Raw genomic sequence first — 14,588 nt, forward strand, 5'->3', positions numbered from 1 at the left:
TAGTAATGAAAGAGGGAAATTTCATTCCAACAGAATAAAAAATTTATTAATAAATGAACCATAGGAAATATTTGAAGGAGTAAAACTGTCTAAACCAGTCCTTTAATTTCCAAAAATCTCCATAAAAATCTAGACCTAATTGCATTTTGTTTGACCCCACCTTGTCAATGAAACCCCCAGGAATTCCAAGACAAAAATGAAGTATAAAAAGGTGCTACATCACATCAGAGAGACATTCTGCCAACAGACTGCACATGATGACAGAGGGCGGGTGGAAGAACACTATCTTCAGTGGACTGGGCAAAAAAGGATTTACTGTTTCCTATTTACAGTTACTATTTACTACAAATCATTAGAGTGCAAGGAGAGGTGACATTTCATCCAGATGGAGGCAGAATAAACATTGTTGCTTTGCAACTCCTTATTCATCATTTTTGTAAATACTTGTAACTATATGGAATATTATAAATAATTAATACACATCCTTTTCTTCTTTTTGAATTACAGTTTTTAGGCAGATGTTTTGAATTATAGGTGGAGTGTTAAGTGGAGCACATGCTGATGAGCTCAAAGTTGATGCCTATCCTACAGATGTAGATCTTTTAGACAGATGACTAATACTCCAGGTATTTAATGATTTTTTTTTTTTTTTTTTTTTTTTTTTTTTTTGGCCTGTGTGGCTTTCCTGGGAGAACTCAATTCCTTCACAAATAGCAGAGCAGCTTCTTGTAAATAAGGCATTCCAACCAAGCTGTGGAGAATCCTTCTTTTCTGTGGAAAGCTGAGCCAGGACTGACATTCAGATGTGTAGATGTGTCTGACATGACATTTATTTTGTGCCTCCACATAACAAGGAGGATTTTCACTTAGCTGTTTCCAAGGCAGTTTTTGTTCTTTGCTCACAAGCTTCCACTCTCATGGAAGAGTGCCAGTTTGTGAGTTTCAGGATGCTGAAGTCAAATGACAGCAGAATCCAATCCAGCCTGTAGCTTTTGAAAGCAACAGCATGCATAATAGTTGCAGAAAAGGTGCAGCAGAAGGAATCTCCTTACAGAGAGGCAAAGGGAAACTATGGGAAAAGCAACAGAAAGCATGCCTTTTTAGTAGGTACTGAAGCAGCAGCAAAGCAGTAAGATGTAAACAGCAGAGTTTTTCAGGTCCAAACATGTGTCAAAGCAGGATGCCAGTCTGACAAAGTCAGTAAAAGTCAGAAATAAGGGCCCAGTAAGGAATAAAGGTACAGCAGTAAAAGGAGATTTGGGATTGCAAATAAGGGGAGAAAGCAAGAAATGTTTCTGTGAAAGTAGTAGAGAAGTAGTAGAGAGCTACAGCAGAGCCAAGTGGGTCAGGGAAGACCCAAGATGCTCTCTGCATAGGGATAGAGGGCAGACAGGTAGCTGGGATCTCTCTGCATAGGAATAGAGGGCAGACAGAGAGCTGGATTCTCTTTGCATAGGGATGGAGGACAGGGAGAGGCAGTCAGCTGTCTGTGGAGCTCAGCTCCAGTGAAAACCTGAGTTCATGGCTTGTGCTCCTGCTTACCAGGCCTCACTGAACTTCTTTGATAGGCTGGGCCGATCCATGTTCCTCCGGCGCCAGAACCACTTCTCTACCTTCCTCACTGGCAGGTCACATTGCTTGGCTAAACTGAGCAGCTCACCCTGGAAAACAGGTGAGGCAGCAGGCTCAGATCCAGATTCAAAGGTCAGACAGGGCAATATTTCATCTGACTCACCACAGAACCCAGCCAGATCCCCTGGCCAGCCCAAGTCTGTTCAGGCTAAGGCATCTTTCTGAAAGCTGTCTTTTCCTAGCGCAAAGATCTTGGATAGTAGAAAATCTTTCCATTCCCTTCTAATCAATTGGTTATAAATGCTAATGTTGAAACTTCTCATTTTTTATGTGAACGTTCCCGGTTTCAAACTGATCTTGTCTCCTCACATGCGTTTGTTGCCAAATCACTTCTTCACCCTGTTCTCAGGGACCAAATCCCTCAAATATGTCACTCCAATAAAGATCACTGCAGCTTAAATGACATTTTATAGTTCCACACTGAATCTTGTCATGCCTCTCAGCATTGTGATGCAGTATCATGATGGATATCATGAGCAAAGGCAACATCATTTTCCTACTGGATATTCTTCTATTGTGGTAAACCTGTTGGGGGTAATTTTTCAATATATAACTCACAGAAATCCTGCACTTACCTTCCTTCTTGTCCTGAGGCTGTTAAGAGTTTGGCATGTGACATGAAAAAAGTTTGTCATGTTTTATATTTCTACTTGGAAATGCCATCATGGATAGCCTTATTTTTTAAGTAAAGCAATAGTTTTTCATGGAATGCATTTACCTGAGTTGGTATCATGTGAGAGTGGCCTACATACTTTGAGCATGCTGTACAAAAATAAGTTTGTCACCAATTTTCAGATATGCTGTGTTTTGAGTTCTGTTGTGGTGGTGAAGACAAATGGAGGTGCTCGTTTACGTTCTTCAACTGCTCCATCATGTGGAATTCCTCCCAAGAAATGCCTGCCAAGAACTGCCAAATCTTGTCTTGTACTGGACAAGTAGAAGCTGTCTCTAAGCAGCAGTTTGAGAGCTCATGGGAGAGGAAGGAAGCCAGCAGACTGGCTGACCTGGTGAGTGGAAAGAGCCAGGCAGCAGTTCCTGCTCCACCTCATACAGCTGTCTCATGGTGAGGATCTGTTCCAGTATCCCCGATCTGCTGGGAGAAAAGCACCACTGCAGTGCAGTGGAGATGCAGGTAGAGCTGTGGGAAAAACCTGGTGGCAAAGCCAGGTCTGGATTTAGATCTCTGCCACAGAAGCAGTTATACTGAGCAATGTTTGGATTCTGGGGACAGAAAGGTAAGTGGAAGGTCAGGGCCTACCACACTTACAAGTGTCCCTTAGAACACTCCGTCCTACTGCTGCAGAGATGGGCTGGCTGTACCACCCAGATCAATGCCTACATTTTAATTTTAGCCTCTTTTCCTTTATTTCTAACCTGGTACTGCATGTCCTGAGGTTCCTCGTGCCCCACTTGGTTGCACAAACCATGCTGCAACAGCTTTGGCAAAGCAATGTTTGGAGTAGGATTGCTCCTTGGGACTGGAACCCATGGTGAGCCCTCTGCTCACCATCCTTGATAAGAGTTCACAGTTATTGCTTCAAGGCTAAGAGAAAGCCTACAAAAACAAGCTGAAAGAAAATCAGATTCCTTTCCTTACCACAGAGTCCACACCCAGGGACTTCACTGACCAGGTTAAATTCTAATATTGCCTGACAATTCACAATCCTGTTAATGCTTTTTCCCATCAGCAGCAGCCATTATAACTCTGGATCATCTTGCCAATTTCTTGACAATCACTCTCCTTATTCCTCAGGGTAAAACTACCCACCAGTTGTGTTTGTAGGTTCCTGAACCCCTCACAATCTCTGTGGTGATGACCAAGATTCTGTCTTCTTACAAGGCCAATCTCAAACTCATGGATTGCACAACAACAGAATGACTCAGTCTAGGACTAGGAGATCAAGCAATTCACATTGCCTGAGCTGCAGGGACTAGCAATGTGGGAGCTCAAGCCAGCTGATGTGATTCATTTTTTCCAGGATTTGCCACTATATGAAAAGAAGCCATCACCAAATGGCTGGGGTTGGAAGGGACCATGGAGATCACCTTGTCCAATGGGCCCTGCTCGAATACAGCCACCTAGAGCCAGGTGACAAGACCATGTCCAGAGTGCTTTGAGTTTTCCCGAGGATATAAATTCCACAACCTCCCTGGGCACCCTCACAGTAAAAAAGTGCCACTGATGTTCAGGCAGAGCCCCCTGTGTTGCAGTCATGCTGTGTATATGGTAAGCAGGGAGCAGGAGCTCCCACTGTTTCTTTTAGGAGCACAGTTTCCTCCCTGGTGTTCAGAAGCAGAACTCAGAGCTGATGGCATTGCAGGAGCACCCTCCTGGCCGGCTGCTCTCAGGTAACCAGTGCTACAGTGTTTCCTTTGTTGAGCTTCAAGATATGAATGGCGCTGGTAAACTTCATGATTCCAAATGAGATTTTCTTTGGCTAGAGACACTAAATCTACAGGAAAGCGAAGGAAGAAGGGACTCACCTCTTCAGGGTTCTTGCGGCACGTACTATAGAATGTTTCCAGTATGGGGTTGGGCTGAACTTTTGGTCTCTGCTTGTCTCTCACACCCAGTTTGGTACTGAGAGGCAGGGCTATAGCTCTGCAAAAGAAAACATAAAGGGTCAGTCAAAAATAGAACAGTGATTTCTGATTTTGCAGCACTGTTAAAACATGATGCAGTACATAACAGCTACCTCCCACATGTGAATCTAACATGAGTATCATGTTGAGCAGTAAAATCACAAACTTACAGTAGAAACTGTTAGACTTGTACTCTACTGCTCTGAGCTCTGTGCTGTGATATTCAAAATTACATGAGGTTGGCAAATGCTATATCCTCCTTTGTAAACTTCTGAATCACCAATCATGTGTCCCTGGCTTGCTTGCAGCTAATGGGGAGTACCACACTGGTGATAAGGCCTAAATGTAGTTCCCTGCTTGATCTAGAACATGGAACATACATGGCATGGCATCTACCTGAACTAAGGCCTTGGCTCAGGATCAGGAGAGGGGCTCTGCTAGAGGTGTAGTATTAATGCAGAAGAAATGTTCTGCTGAAACAGCAAGTTACTTGGTCTTTCCTGGAGTAACTTACTCCTATGTTTCCTAATATAAATCAAACACAGTTGCAAAATAAGGACATGGCAACTACAAATGTTGTCACAAGGAATGGATGTTTGTACTAGCTGTGCATGTTCAGTCTTTTACAGTGAAATAAAGCAAAAAAAATAAAAATCTGCATAAATAGAAAAAAGTTATCCAAGGAAATCTGTTCAGTGAATTCCTGTGTCAACAACTCAACTCCTCCACTACCAATAATCTTCTCTACCTCAACAGCAGGAAACCTCTTCATCAAAGGTGTGAAGTAAGATCTTGCATAAATATGGCACAAACAGGAAACTTGTCAAACAAATTTATTTTTTTTAAAGACCCAAATCATCTGAATTTTACTTGAATTTCTCAAGAATTAACTGTTCTTACTAATTGCTCCCTTTTACACACTGCCACTGGGGAAGTGTCTCTGTCTTACTGCAAACTGGTGCTGAAGCTAGTTTGAGCTGACAGCACCAAGCAGAGACAGCGAGTGCTGAGCTCCACACCTGCTCTGCCTGGTCACTCCTGCTGTCCAGGCAAGTCCTCTGATCAGTTCTTCCTAACAATTTGGACACAGACTAAGATTTTTTTTTACACTTTGTTTAAAAAAGCTGCAAAAGCTATTTCACTATGCAGATGTTTAAAGGTGCTCTACTTTAAAATAGTATGGGATATATTTATGGTTGTGGTTTCTGCTATCCGCATGCACATCCTTAGGGACTATTTCAGATCCAGCATCCTTCAGAAGGATCTTTTAGAAGTTTTCTTTTCAAGAACTAATTTCTTAATTTATTTAACAAGTATTAAAAGCAATTTTATAAAAAGACTGCCTAGCTAAGGAATGATGTAACTTCCGTTAAACCACAGAAGGGGTACACATTTGCCCACTCATATAACAGCTCACTCTCACTTTTCTTTTGCACAGCCAACCCACCAGCCTGTGTATCAATTGTTCTTTGTCATCATCTCTGGGAAATTCCTTTGGCCTCACTGGCTATAGGAACATTCAAAGATGTACCAAGACCAACAAAAATTAAGTTTCTATTATAAAAGAAGGGCCAGGGTTAAGTGTGCTTGCTGGCAACCAGACACACAGTGATCACAAAAACATGGGTAGAGCATTGACTAGTTTCAGTGAAATTTAGCAGCACTCTGGCAAAGGACTATAGCCATCACTGGGAATTCTGGGTTTTGGCTCTGACTGCTCTCACAAAATGTTTTAAGAGCATCTAATGACATTTTAATATTAAGTGATTGGTTTAATAAGAGTTATACTGGACCAGTAGGTCCTGTGCTAAGAACAATAACACAGTATTTCAATAATATCCATAACTCCACTGAAGTAGGGAAAACATCTACCTTAAGCTCTGCACTAGATCTTGGTTCTTATATGAAATAGCTCCTTGAAGTGGGCCTGATCTTTCTCTTTCAAAGATCAGGCATCAATACAAGCGCCTCTGAAGAGGAAGATGTAATCAGTTCTATTGTTGAAAACAACTTTACTGCCACTTCTTATCAGGACATATTGGGAACTGGAAATTATGAAAACTTTGGGCATTAAACTGGAAGTTTTACAGACATATTAAAGCAAAGAGAATGTTCCTGTCAGGTGTTAACACAGCTTGCCAACAAATTTATGTTACTGAAAAACTTCTTAAAGTGTCCTGACAAATTTCTTAATTTTGTTTAATTCCTGACTTCTCTATATTTCCTTCTGATTTCTTATGGCCATGGATAAAATCTCACTATAACAGAAACAAGCCAGTTGCAGTGGATGAAGACAGGGTGTAACCAGTTACAATTACCTTGCTGTTGAAGTTTTGAGTTTACCCATGATTTATGGAACCAATCCAACTTTTTTGAACATTACTGGGAAATCAAGGCCTGAAATTCTTCCTAAGGGACATTTGCATGTGTTGGCTGTATGCTCTGACTCAGTTCTCAGTTAAGTCCTGTTCCAAGCACAGCCCTAAGTAAGAGGATGATGCTTGTACTGATTTCAACATCACAGATATGTCATCTCAGTGGCAGGGACAGCCTCATCATGGCATTTTATCAGCTCTCTGCAAGACAAAAGGGTAAATCTGAGGATTAAACTGTGCCCCTCTCAGAGTCAGACACAGTCAGGGAGATGACTCTCATCACCAGTCTACTTCTCCATCAGTGAGCATCTCTCACTCAATGGTTTACATGGCAGAGATCCCACCAAGGCACTGTATTCAGTAATCAACAAACTGTCTGGTGTAGAACCTGCTGAAGTTGAAACTAAATGGATTTATCATGAAGAGGCCTAAACTACTACTCTCCCACCTTTCAAAAGTGGGCTACACTCCTTCTGCAGAGGCTTTCGGTTAGTGTGAGAACAAGAAATAATTTAACTTTGGGGGTGGATTTTAAAAAATTATTTATAAGGGTTCCACTTGCAAATACCTTCAAGTACTAAGAAATGCAGAACCAGTGACAGCAGCAATCTGAACTTCTATTCTTTGAACTGCACAGTCTCTTTTATCCTCCTGCTTTCATTTGGCAGAGGGCTATCACTGTGCTCCTGGCATAGTCTCTGCCTTCTCCTGCTTGCAGGAGAATGTTTCATACCAGTTAAACTGACTGTTCCATTTGATACATGGTCTGGATTCACTATAGTGCTGCTGTCCAAACTGAGTCAGGTCCATTTTCAGTTGAATGCTGCAATGTGTCCATCATCTTTGCACTAAGCCTCACCTGTAAGATCTTAATAGGAAACTGTTTCCAGATCCTTCCTGATTACTAATCAACAACAAAAGACTCTATGCAAAATAAACTTTAGAAAGGTACAGTTCTAAATAAAATACTCAGAATTGGTGTCTTTTTTTTCTTCTGGTTTTGAGTTCAAATATCTGTTCCTGGCAGATCAAGAGCATCCATTTCTTTAAATGTACAATATATGGCTCACAATATTGTCACCATCCTTCCACAAAGAAACCTAGTATTTGACTAAAATCCTCTTATAGCGAAATCTGGTAGGTGTGTGGATTCAAATTCACTGACAATTCCTTCCAATTGCCCAACACCCAAAAATCCCTGGACAAGTCCAAAAGCAGACAAATCAAAAATTGTACATAAAGTCTGGTTTTCAATGGCTTTACTGTTTCTCAAAGAACTTTAGTTGGCACATTTTACTACCCATGCAGTCAAGAAACACTTTGCAATATTCCTTCAGAATCACAGCACTCTAAGAACTTGATTTTTACAGAAATGGTCTTAAACATTACCTAACTAGAAGAGAAGCCAACGTCCTTGCAGGACTATGTCCAGGTAAAAGTTCAGCTAAGGTATAAAGGTGCTTAAATCAAACTCCAAGTTATGGTTGCAGGATATATCTCCTTCTCACAAGTGCAATCTGGAAATATTAAAGGAACAGGGGTGGTCCCCAAGTTCTAGGTCCTCTCTTTTCTCAGGACATCATTAACTGCTTCCCTCAGTTCCTGCCTCAGTACTGTGGCTTAGCCCAGCACTGCAGCAGTAATGGGCTTTCTACTCTCCAGCACTGAATCCACTTTCCCCACCTTCCTCAGCACAAACCAGCTCACAGGGGAGTTGCTTCACAACCTGTGAGCTGTTTCTTCTCCCCCACAACCTCTTCAGCTCTCCCAGGCCACACCCAGATACTGCAGGTCCTCTTCCCACAGCTACCACCTCATTGCCAGTGTAACTGGCTCTTGGAAGAATGTTGCTGTCTCGGTTTTTCCCAGTTCAGCCAGCCAGTGCAAAGGAGAGGAAAATCCATCTTGAGGAAGCAGATTCTTTCACAAGTTTAATGCCCCCCAAAAAAGGATTAAACAATTGGTCCCAGCACAATGCCTGATGCAGACATTGCAGAAATTTCTCCAGACTTCCTCTGCCTCTTATTATTTACCTAGAATTCTGACAGTTAAATCACATGAACACAGCATAATATCTGAAATCTCAAGGCAGGAACTATCTAGAGAGAGAAAAACTTGGCACCAAATGCACAGTTGCAAGTAATAGCTGGTGGTGGCTGAGGGTAGAATAAATTACCAGAGGGCTACAGCCACCAAAACCAAACCTGTTTCCTAGTTACAGCCACTAATTTTGATCTGCAGACTACGCATACAAGGATATACAGTCAGGGTTGTCCACACAGAAAATGAGAAACAAACACACATTTCCTTCTGCAATTTTCAAACTTGGTGCAAAATTATTTTAAACAGGGCCAGTGCCAGTGTTTAAAGATACAGATAAGGCAATGGAGAAACTGAGGGCTGGATTCATACCTCACCTTCCCAGGGGAAGCTTTCTTCTCCAGGATAAACTGGATGTGAAACAGTAATGATTCAGAATTAGGAAAGGTCATGCTGAAATACATGACTGCAGCGTTAGGACAAACAAGAATACAGCTCAGAACACTGGCTTGTAATTTGCATAGGTAACATAGTGCTATGATTATAGGCTTCCTGGACCTGTAAAATGGGCCTGTGATACTATCTTTCTCAAGGGTGTGACATACGGCTTTTATTTAATAAAGTTTGTGAATCAAAACAGCTTTAAAATTAATGAGTAGGACGAGGCCTGTGGAAACACTCCCAGCTGAGGCAGCGCTTGGATGGGAAAGAAAAATATTTTTTTACTTGGCCATCGGCATCTAAAAGCAGATGAAAAAGCTATTTAGATTGACTAGAAGAGGTGTGGCAGGAGGCAGGCAAATGAAGGGACAGAGCCACAGAAGCACAGAATGAATGCTGAAAGGGATCTCTGGAGATCACCCAGCCCAACTCTGCTGGGCCAGCAGGGCCAGCTCCAGCAGGCTGAGTGGGCTATGTCCAGCTGGGTTTTGTGTATCTCTGCCCATGCAGAGAAACTCTTCCAATGTTCAACTACCCTCATAGTAAGAAGAGAGGTTTTTTATATGCAGATGGAGCATCATGCGTTTCTGTTTGTGCCCATTGCCTCGTGTCCTGTCATGAGCTATCGCAGGAAAGAGTTTGGCTCCTCCTTCTTCCTGGCCATGTCTTGCATTGGGGAGCCATAAATTGGACAAGTGCCACTCAGTGTGGCACATGGGCCCAATTTCCAGCTCTATACTAGAAGCTCATCCATGTCACTGACCAGCAAGGCCTACCTGAAGGAATATGGAGTCTAGCCAGGTCTTACACATCAGCAGGGAAGAAATGTGAGTCTTGTGTTTTAATGGCTACCTAGAGCACCTTGGTTTCCACATGAGAAGAGGTAACCAAAATGCCTGTGTCCCCAGGAAAATGCAGGATAAAAACCATGGAATTTATGGAAAGCATGCTAAACATACTGTTTACAAAGAAGAGATTTGAATTCCAATTTTGTATCATCCTAAAATGATTATTTCAGTAGTTATTCACACATTGAGTTTTAATAAAATACCCAAACTTACAACCAGTACTTTTATGTAAAACATTATTGTTGGAGAGCTCTGAATCATTTCAACGTCTATATGCTTTTCCAAGTTACTTTGTGTCATGGAGAATCTGCACAAGAAATATCTTTCTAGTCTACAGTAAAGTCCATTTCCATTTTGTTGTGCAGCCACTTTTCAAAAAAAGATGATACTTTTTTTTTTTATTGCTATTTTCCCCTCTTTCTAAACTTAAAGCCATTGAAGATTTCAAAAATTTACCTCTTCAGAGACCCACTAAGAATACAGGGTTTTGAATATACTGAAAAACACTTTAAAGTGTATTCAAAATCATGAAAAGGGACTTGTTCTGCAGTCTTGACAATGGTTAGTACTATAGTAAACCTCAGTTTTCTACCAGCAAATCATGTTGTGTCACTGGCCATATTAACTACTGACCAAATTGAATAAAGCAATGGCACCAGTTCAGGACTTTAATGAAACTCAGAGTCAATGATACCTGCATGATTTCTTGCTATACCTTTGTCATAATCCCCAAATTTTCTGTCCTGAAGTGTAATGTGTGAAACACTCAAATGTTCTGGCCAGAAAGATCCTTGAGTCAGAGTAACTTCTTGTGCCATCACTGGAGGATGATATCACAGAGTTTGCAAAAAGCAGTCCCAAAAGCAGATCTGGTAGCAGAATAAGAGGAGCAGAAATCCTGGCAGTGCAGCACTGAAGAGTCTGTAGCAACTTCAAGTCAGAGGAAGGAGCTACAAATGTCTCTCCACAGCAGTGGAGGGCAGCGGCACTGCCGAGTCCATGTGGTGGTCAGTACCACACACACACACCCCTGGGCTAGGTAGGGCTGATGCTGAGGACACAGGGCTCAGCCCAGTCCGATGCATCTTATTCAGGTTAGTCTATCAGGTGCAATACTCCAGATCCCCATCACCCAAGATAAAGGAGACTTAACTGTATGATGGAATCGTAATGTGATTTCTGCCACACTAGATCCAGAAACAGCAAGTAATATGCAACACACGCAAACCAGCTAAACACACTCATAAACCTCATCTAGACTGACCTGTTTTATGTGTAGGAAGTCACAATGCTTGCAATTAGACCTTAAGGGTAGGGTTTGTGCTCTACATTCAACACACTTTAGCTAGTACACAGGGCTGAAAAGAAGGAGCTGAAAATATATCTACGTCATCTAACTTTGTGACATGCAGTGTTCAGTCATGCATTGGCACAGACAATAAAGGCAACTTCTGGATCCAAACTGCTCCTATTGTACCTAAGAAACCCCAATGAGCAGAAAATAACTTACCTTTCAAAGGCACATCGAATGACTACCAAGATTAAAGCAAAAGGGATACTGAGCAGGAGATCACGAGGTTGAGGGTAATGAGTGTCTTCAGATTCTTGCATGTCCTCCCAGGTGATTCCTGGGGGCAGCCAGAACTCGTGCTGCCACAGCCACTCATATAGAGAGCGAGCCATCCTGGAAGGGAGACCAGAATAAAGTGAGCCTTGCACACGAGAAAACCTGTCAGCACAAGCCGGTGAAGCCAAGGAAGGATTACACCCCTTGCTGAGGTTGCATCTAGCTGTCGAAACAGAACAGCTGTGGGATGCAGCACTGCCACAGGAACTGATAACATGCTCACAGATTCTTATTGTGTGCTTGGTAAATGCTGACTTCTGGCACCAAAACAAAACAGGGGTAAAATGGAGAAAAGTGTCTCAGAATTCAATAGAGTATTAGTGCTAAACTTCTCAGATTCACAGATTCCTCTCTACAGCTTGGTATTGTAGGGATGTGGCAAATCTGCTCTACTTTTTAAATATATATATCCTTATTTTTCAGTTTTTGATCTTTTGTATTTATTTTGTTTCTATTTACAGATTGTAATTCCATTATCTCTGTGTGTGCATGCACTATACTTATTATTCTGAGACTTCACCTTATAAAAGAAAAAGAAAATAATATTTTCACTTTGAATTATTAAAGAAGGTGCTTCTAGGTAAGAATTCTTGTGCTAAGTGGATTTTGTGTTGAATTCTTAATGTATTTTTAAAAATCATGCTTGCATGTGGAATCTACATCTATAATCAGTGAATTTAGCAGCAAAAAGGATGGTAGAATGTTGATATGACCATTCAACACACAAATACAGTTTCTAATAACTCTACCTCATACACAAATATGAGCTGTACTGCCCTCCAGTACACGCTGCTCATTCTTAGCTGGTAATAACCAACATCCCAAATATAAGCTCTGAAGTCAAACAGACTCTGTGTGGGCACAGAAGAAGGAAATGGGAATGAATGCCCATTGAGATAATCAGAACAGTGCACAGGAAATGCCACCTTAGGAAACCAAAGGAAAAAGTATACAATTTAAGTGTCTGGCCCAAGTATTATAAAGCTTCTCTTCACGCACAGTGCCAAGGCCTGGCCCATTTTCTGCAAGAACTGCCTATCAAATCAAAAATGAATTTGTAATTTTATTTTGAAGATAGCTTTAATTCCGATGCAATTTCTCTGTTAAACTCATTCTACAGTTTTGGACTCTGAGAGATATTTTCTGAATTACAACCATGGAATAATAGGATGGGTTGGGTTAGACAGAACCTTGAATCTCGTTCCACCTCCTGCCTTGGGCAGGGACACCTTCCACTATCCCAGGGTGCTCCAAGCCTAATCCAACCTGGCCTTGGACACTCCCAGGGATCCAGGGGCAGCCACAGCTGCTCTGAGCAACCTGTGCCAGTGCCTCACCACCCTCATGGGGAAGAATTTCTTCCTAGTATTGAATCTAAATCTACTGTCACTCAGTTTGAAGCCATTCCTCCGTGTCCTGTCACTCCAAGCCCCTGTAAAAAGTCTCTCTCCATCTTTCCTGTAGGCTCCCTTCAGGCACTGGAAGGAAATGTAACATCTTTTCTCGATTTGATTTGGACTTTATTATTTACCTCAATGAGTCTTTTGATCTGACTACAACAGGATGCTATTTCTTAAAATTTGACTCATTTCTCCTGGCAGATGCATAGCCAATTCAGCTTGAGGACAAAGCTGATTAAAAATATTTGTGTAACTGATAGTAAGTGGATGCAAGCTTTCTAATCACTTATAGAAAAATACATATCATATATAGAATCTATATATCATATCTAGAAAGCAGGAAAATATTTCCCTTTTTCCTCAAAGAAAAAGGAAAAGAATCTTATGAAAAATGCATTCTCCACTGTGCATTGTGCCTGATTTCAGCTTTTCTAAAACCTACAGTACAAAAGTCCTCCTAAAACTCAAGAGCCTGACATACTGAGGAAATGCAACCATAAGAAGTTGAAGTATGGCTTCACTAGCACTGAAAAGAATATTCTGATCTTTTAACAGAGTTCAGTTTGACAATAATCAATTTTTTTTTCTGGTGTAGTTTCTCGGCCTCTGGAAACTGCAGTTTTGATCCCACTTTCAGGCTGCTCTCCATTCCTTCTTCTAGCTCTCCTTCTAGACAATGCCTGAACAAAAACCACTGGCACCCAAAATGAAGATAAACAGGGTTTATAGACTTATCAAATCCTGTTTTAAGAGCCTGATAAGCAAGATGCAACAGTTTTTGAATTGCCTGCCAAATCTTGAGTCTCTACAGCTCTCTGGGGCCTAGAGTACAACCTACCTGTCCTCACCAAGGCTGTTTGGAGGTGGGAAGATCTGCTAACAACCACCTGTTCCTCTGGCAGGGCTGTAGGATCCTTTAGCAACAGTTCCCCTCCTTCACTTTTAATGCTCCAGCAGAATCACTTGAAGCCAGGACCACAGAGGTTGGTGATGACTCACTGGTGACAGAGCTAGCTGAAGCACACCTACATACCTGCCAGAAAAAGCTTTTCAGACTACTCAGTAAACATGCTGCTCACCAGCAGCTCCATTTGAGTGACACAGTCCTGTGCCCATGGGACAGAGTTGCTGTGCTGAATCCCCAAGCCTTGGTGAACCATTTTTTCAAGATGTCCCCAAACTTCCTTCTGAACCCAGGTTTCTCCATAAAAATCTACATTTTTTAGAGCAGAATGTGTCTGTGTAGAAGCAAACTGTAGACGGGCTTAGCCTACAATGAATGCAACATCCTGTCACTGTAAAGCATGGTGACACCACACCAAAACAGCTTGTGCGCTGCAGACAGTACTGGATACCAGCTTGGAAGTGCCAGATAATCTAAGTGAGGTGCATGAATAGCAAAGAACTTTCCTGGCATTAAACGTACCAGCCTCAAAATGTTGGTAAATTTTCTCAGCTGTTAAAAATCTCAGCTCTAGTCGGGAAAAGTATTAGGAATACCTAGGAGAACTCCAGGGAGAAATTACACTTCCTCTTTGGCTCAGCTCTTCAAAAAACATCTCTTCATTAGGTTTTTCCACTGTGCAGACAGAAGGCATACTGGGGAAAGCTGCCATCACAGCCAGTTTTGCAGCTAGACAAT

General features: G+C 41.7%; 1 protein-coding gene across 3 annotated transcripts in view; it reads right to left on the bottom strand.

Annotated features, from left to right (window-relative positions):
• The window catches only part of LOC310920233 (ceramide synthase 4-like), a 44,882-nt gene that overhangs the window by 12,743 nt on the left and 17,551 nt on the right, over positions 1-14,588 (bottom strand). For all 3 annotated transcript variants that reach the window (XM_083880076.1, XM_083880074.1, XM_083880075.1), the window contains exons 2-4: positions 11,430-11,603; positions 4,117-4,234; positions 1,543-1,661 (exon numbers count right to left, since the gene is read on the bottom strand). In XM_083880076.1, coding sequence (XP_083736202.1) covers positions 1,543-1,661; positions 4,117-4,234; positions 11,430-11,602 — 410 coding nt within the window. In that variant the 5' untranslated portion in view covers position 11,603. The remainder of the gene's footprint in view (positions 1-1,542; positions 1,662-4,116; positions 4,235-11,429; positions 11,604-14,588) is intronic.

This window comes from Zosterops lateralis (genome assembly GCF_965231275.1).
Source record: "Zosterops lateralis genome assembly, chromosome: 29".
Taxonomy (NCBI): Eukaryota; Metazoa; Chordata; class Aves; order Passeriformes; family Zosteropidae; genus Zosterops; species Zosterops lateralis.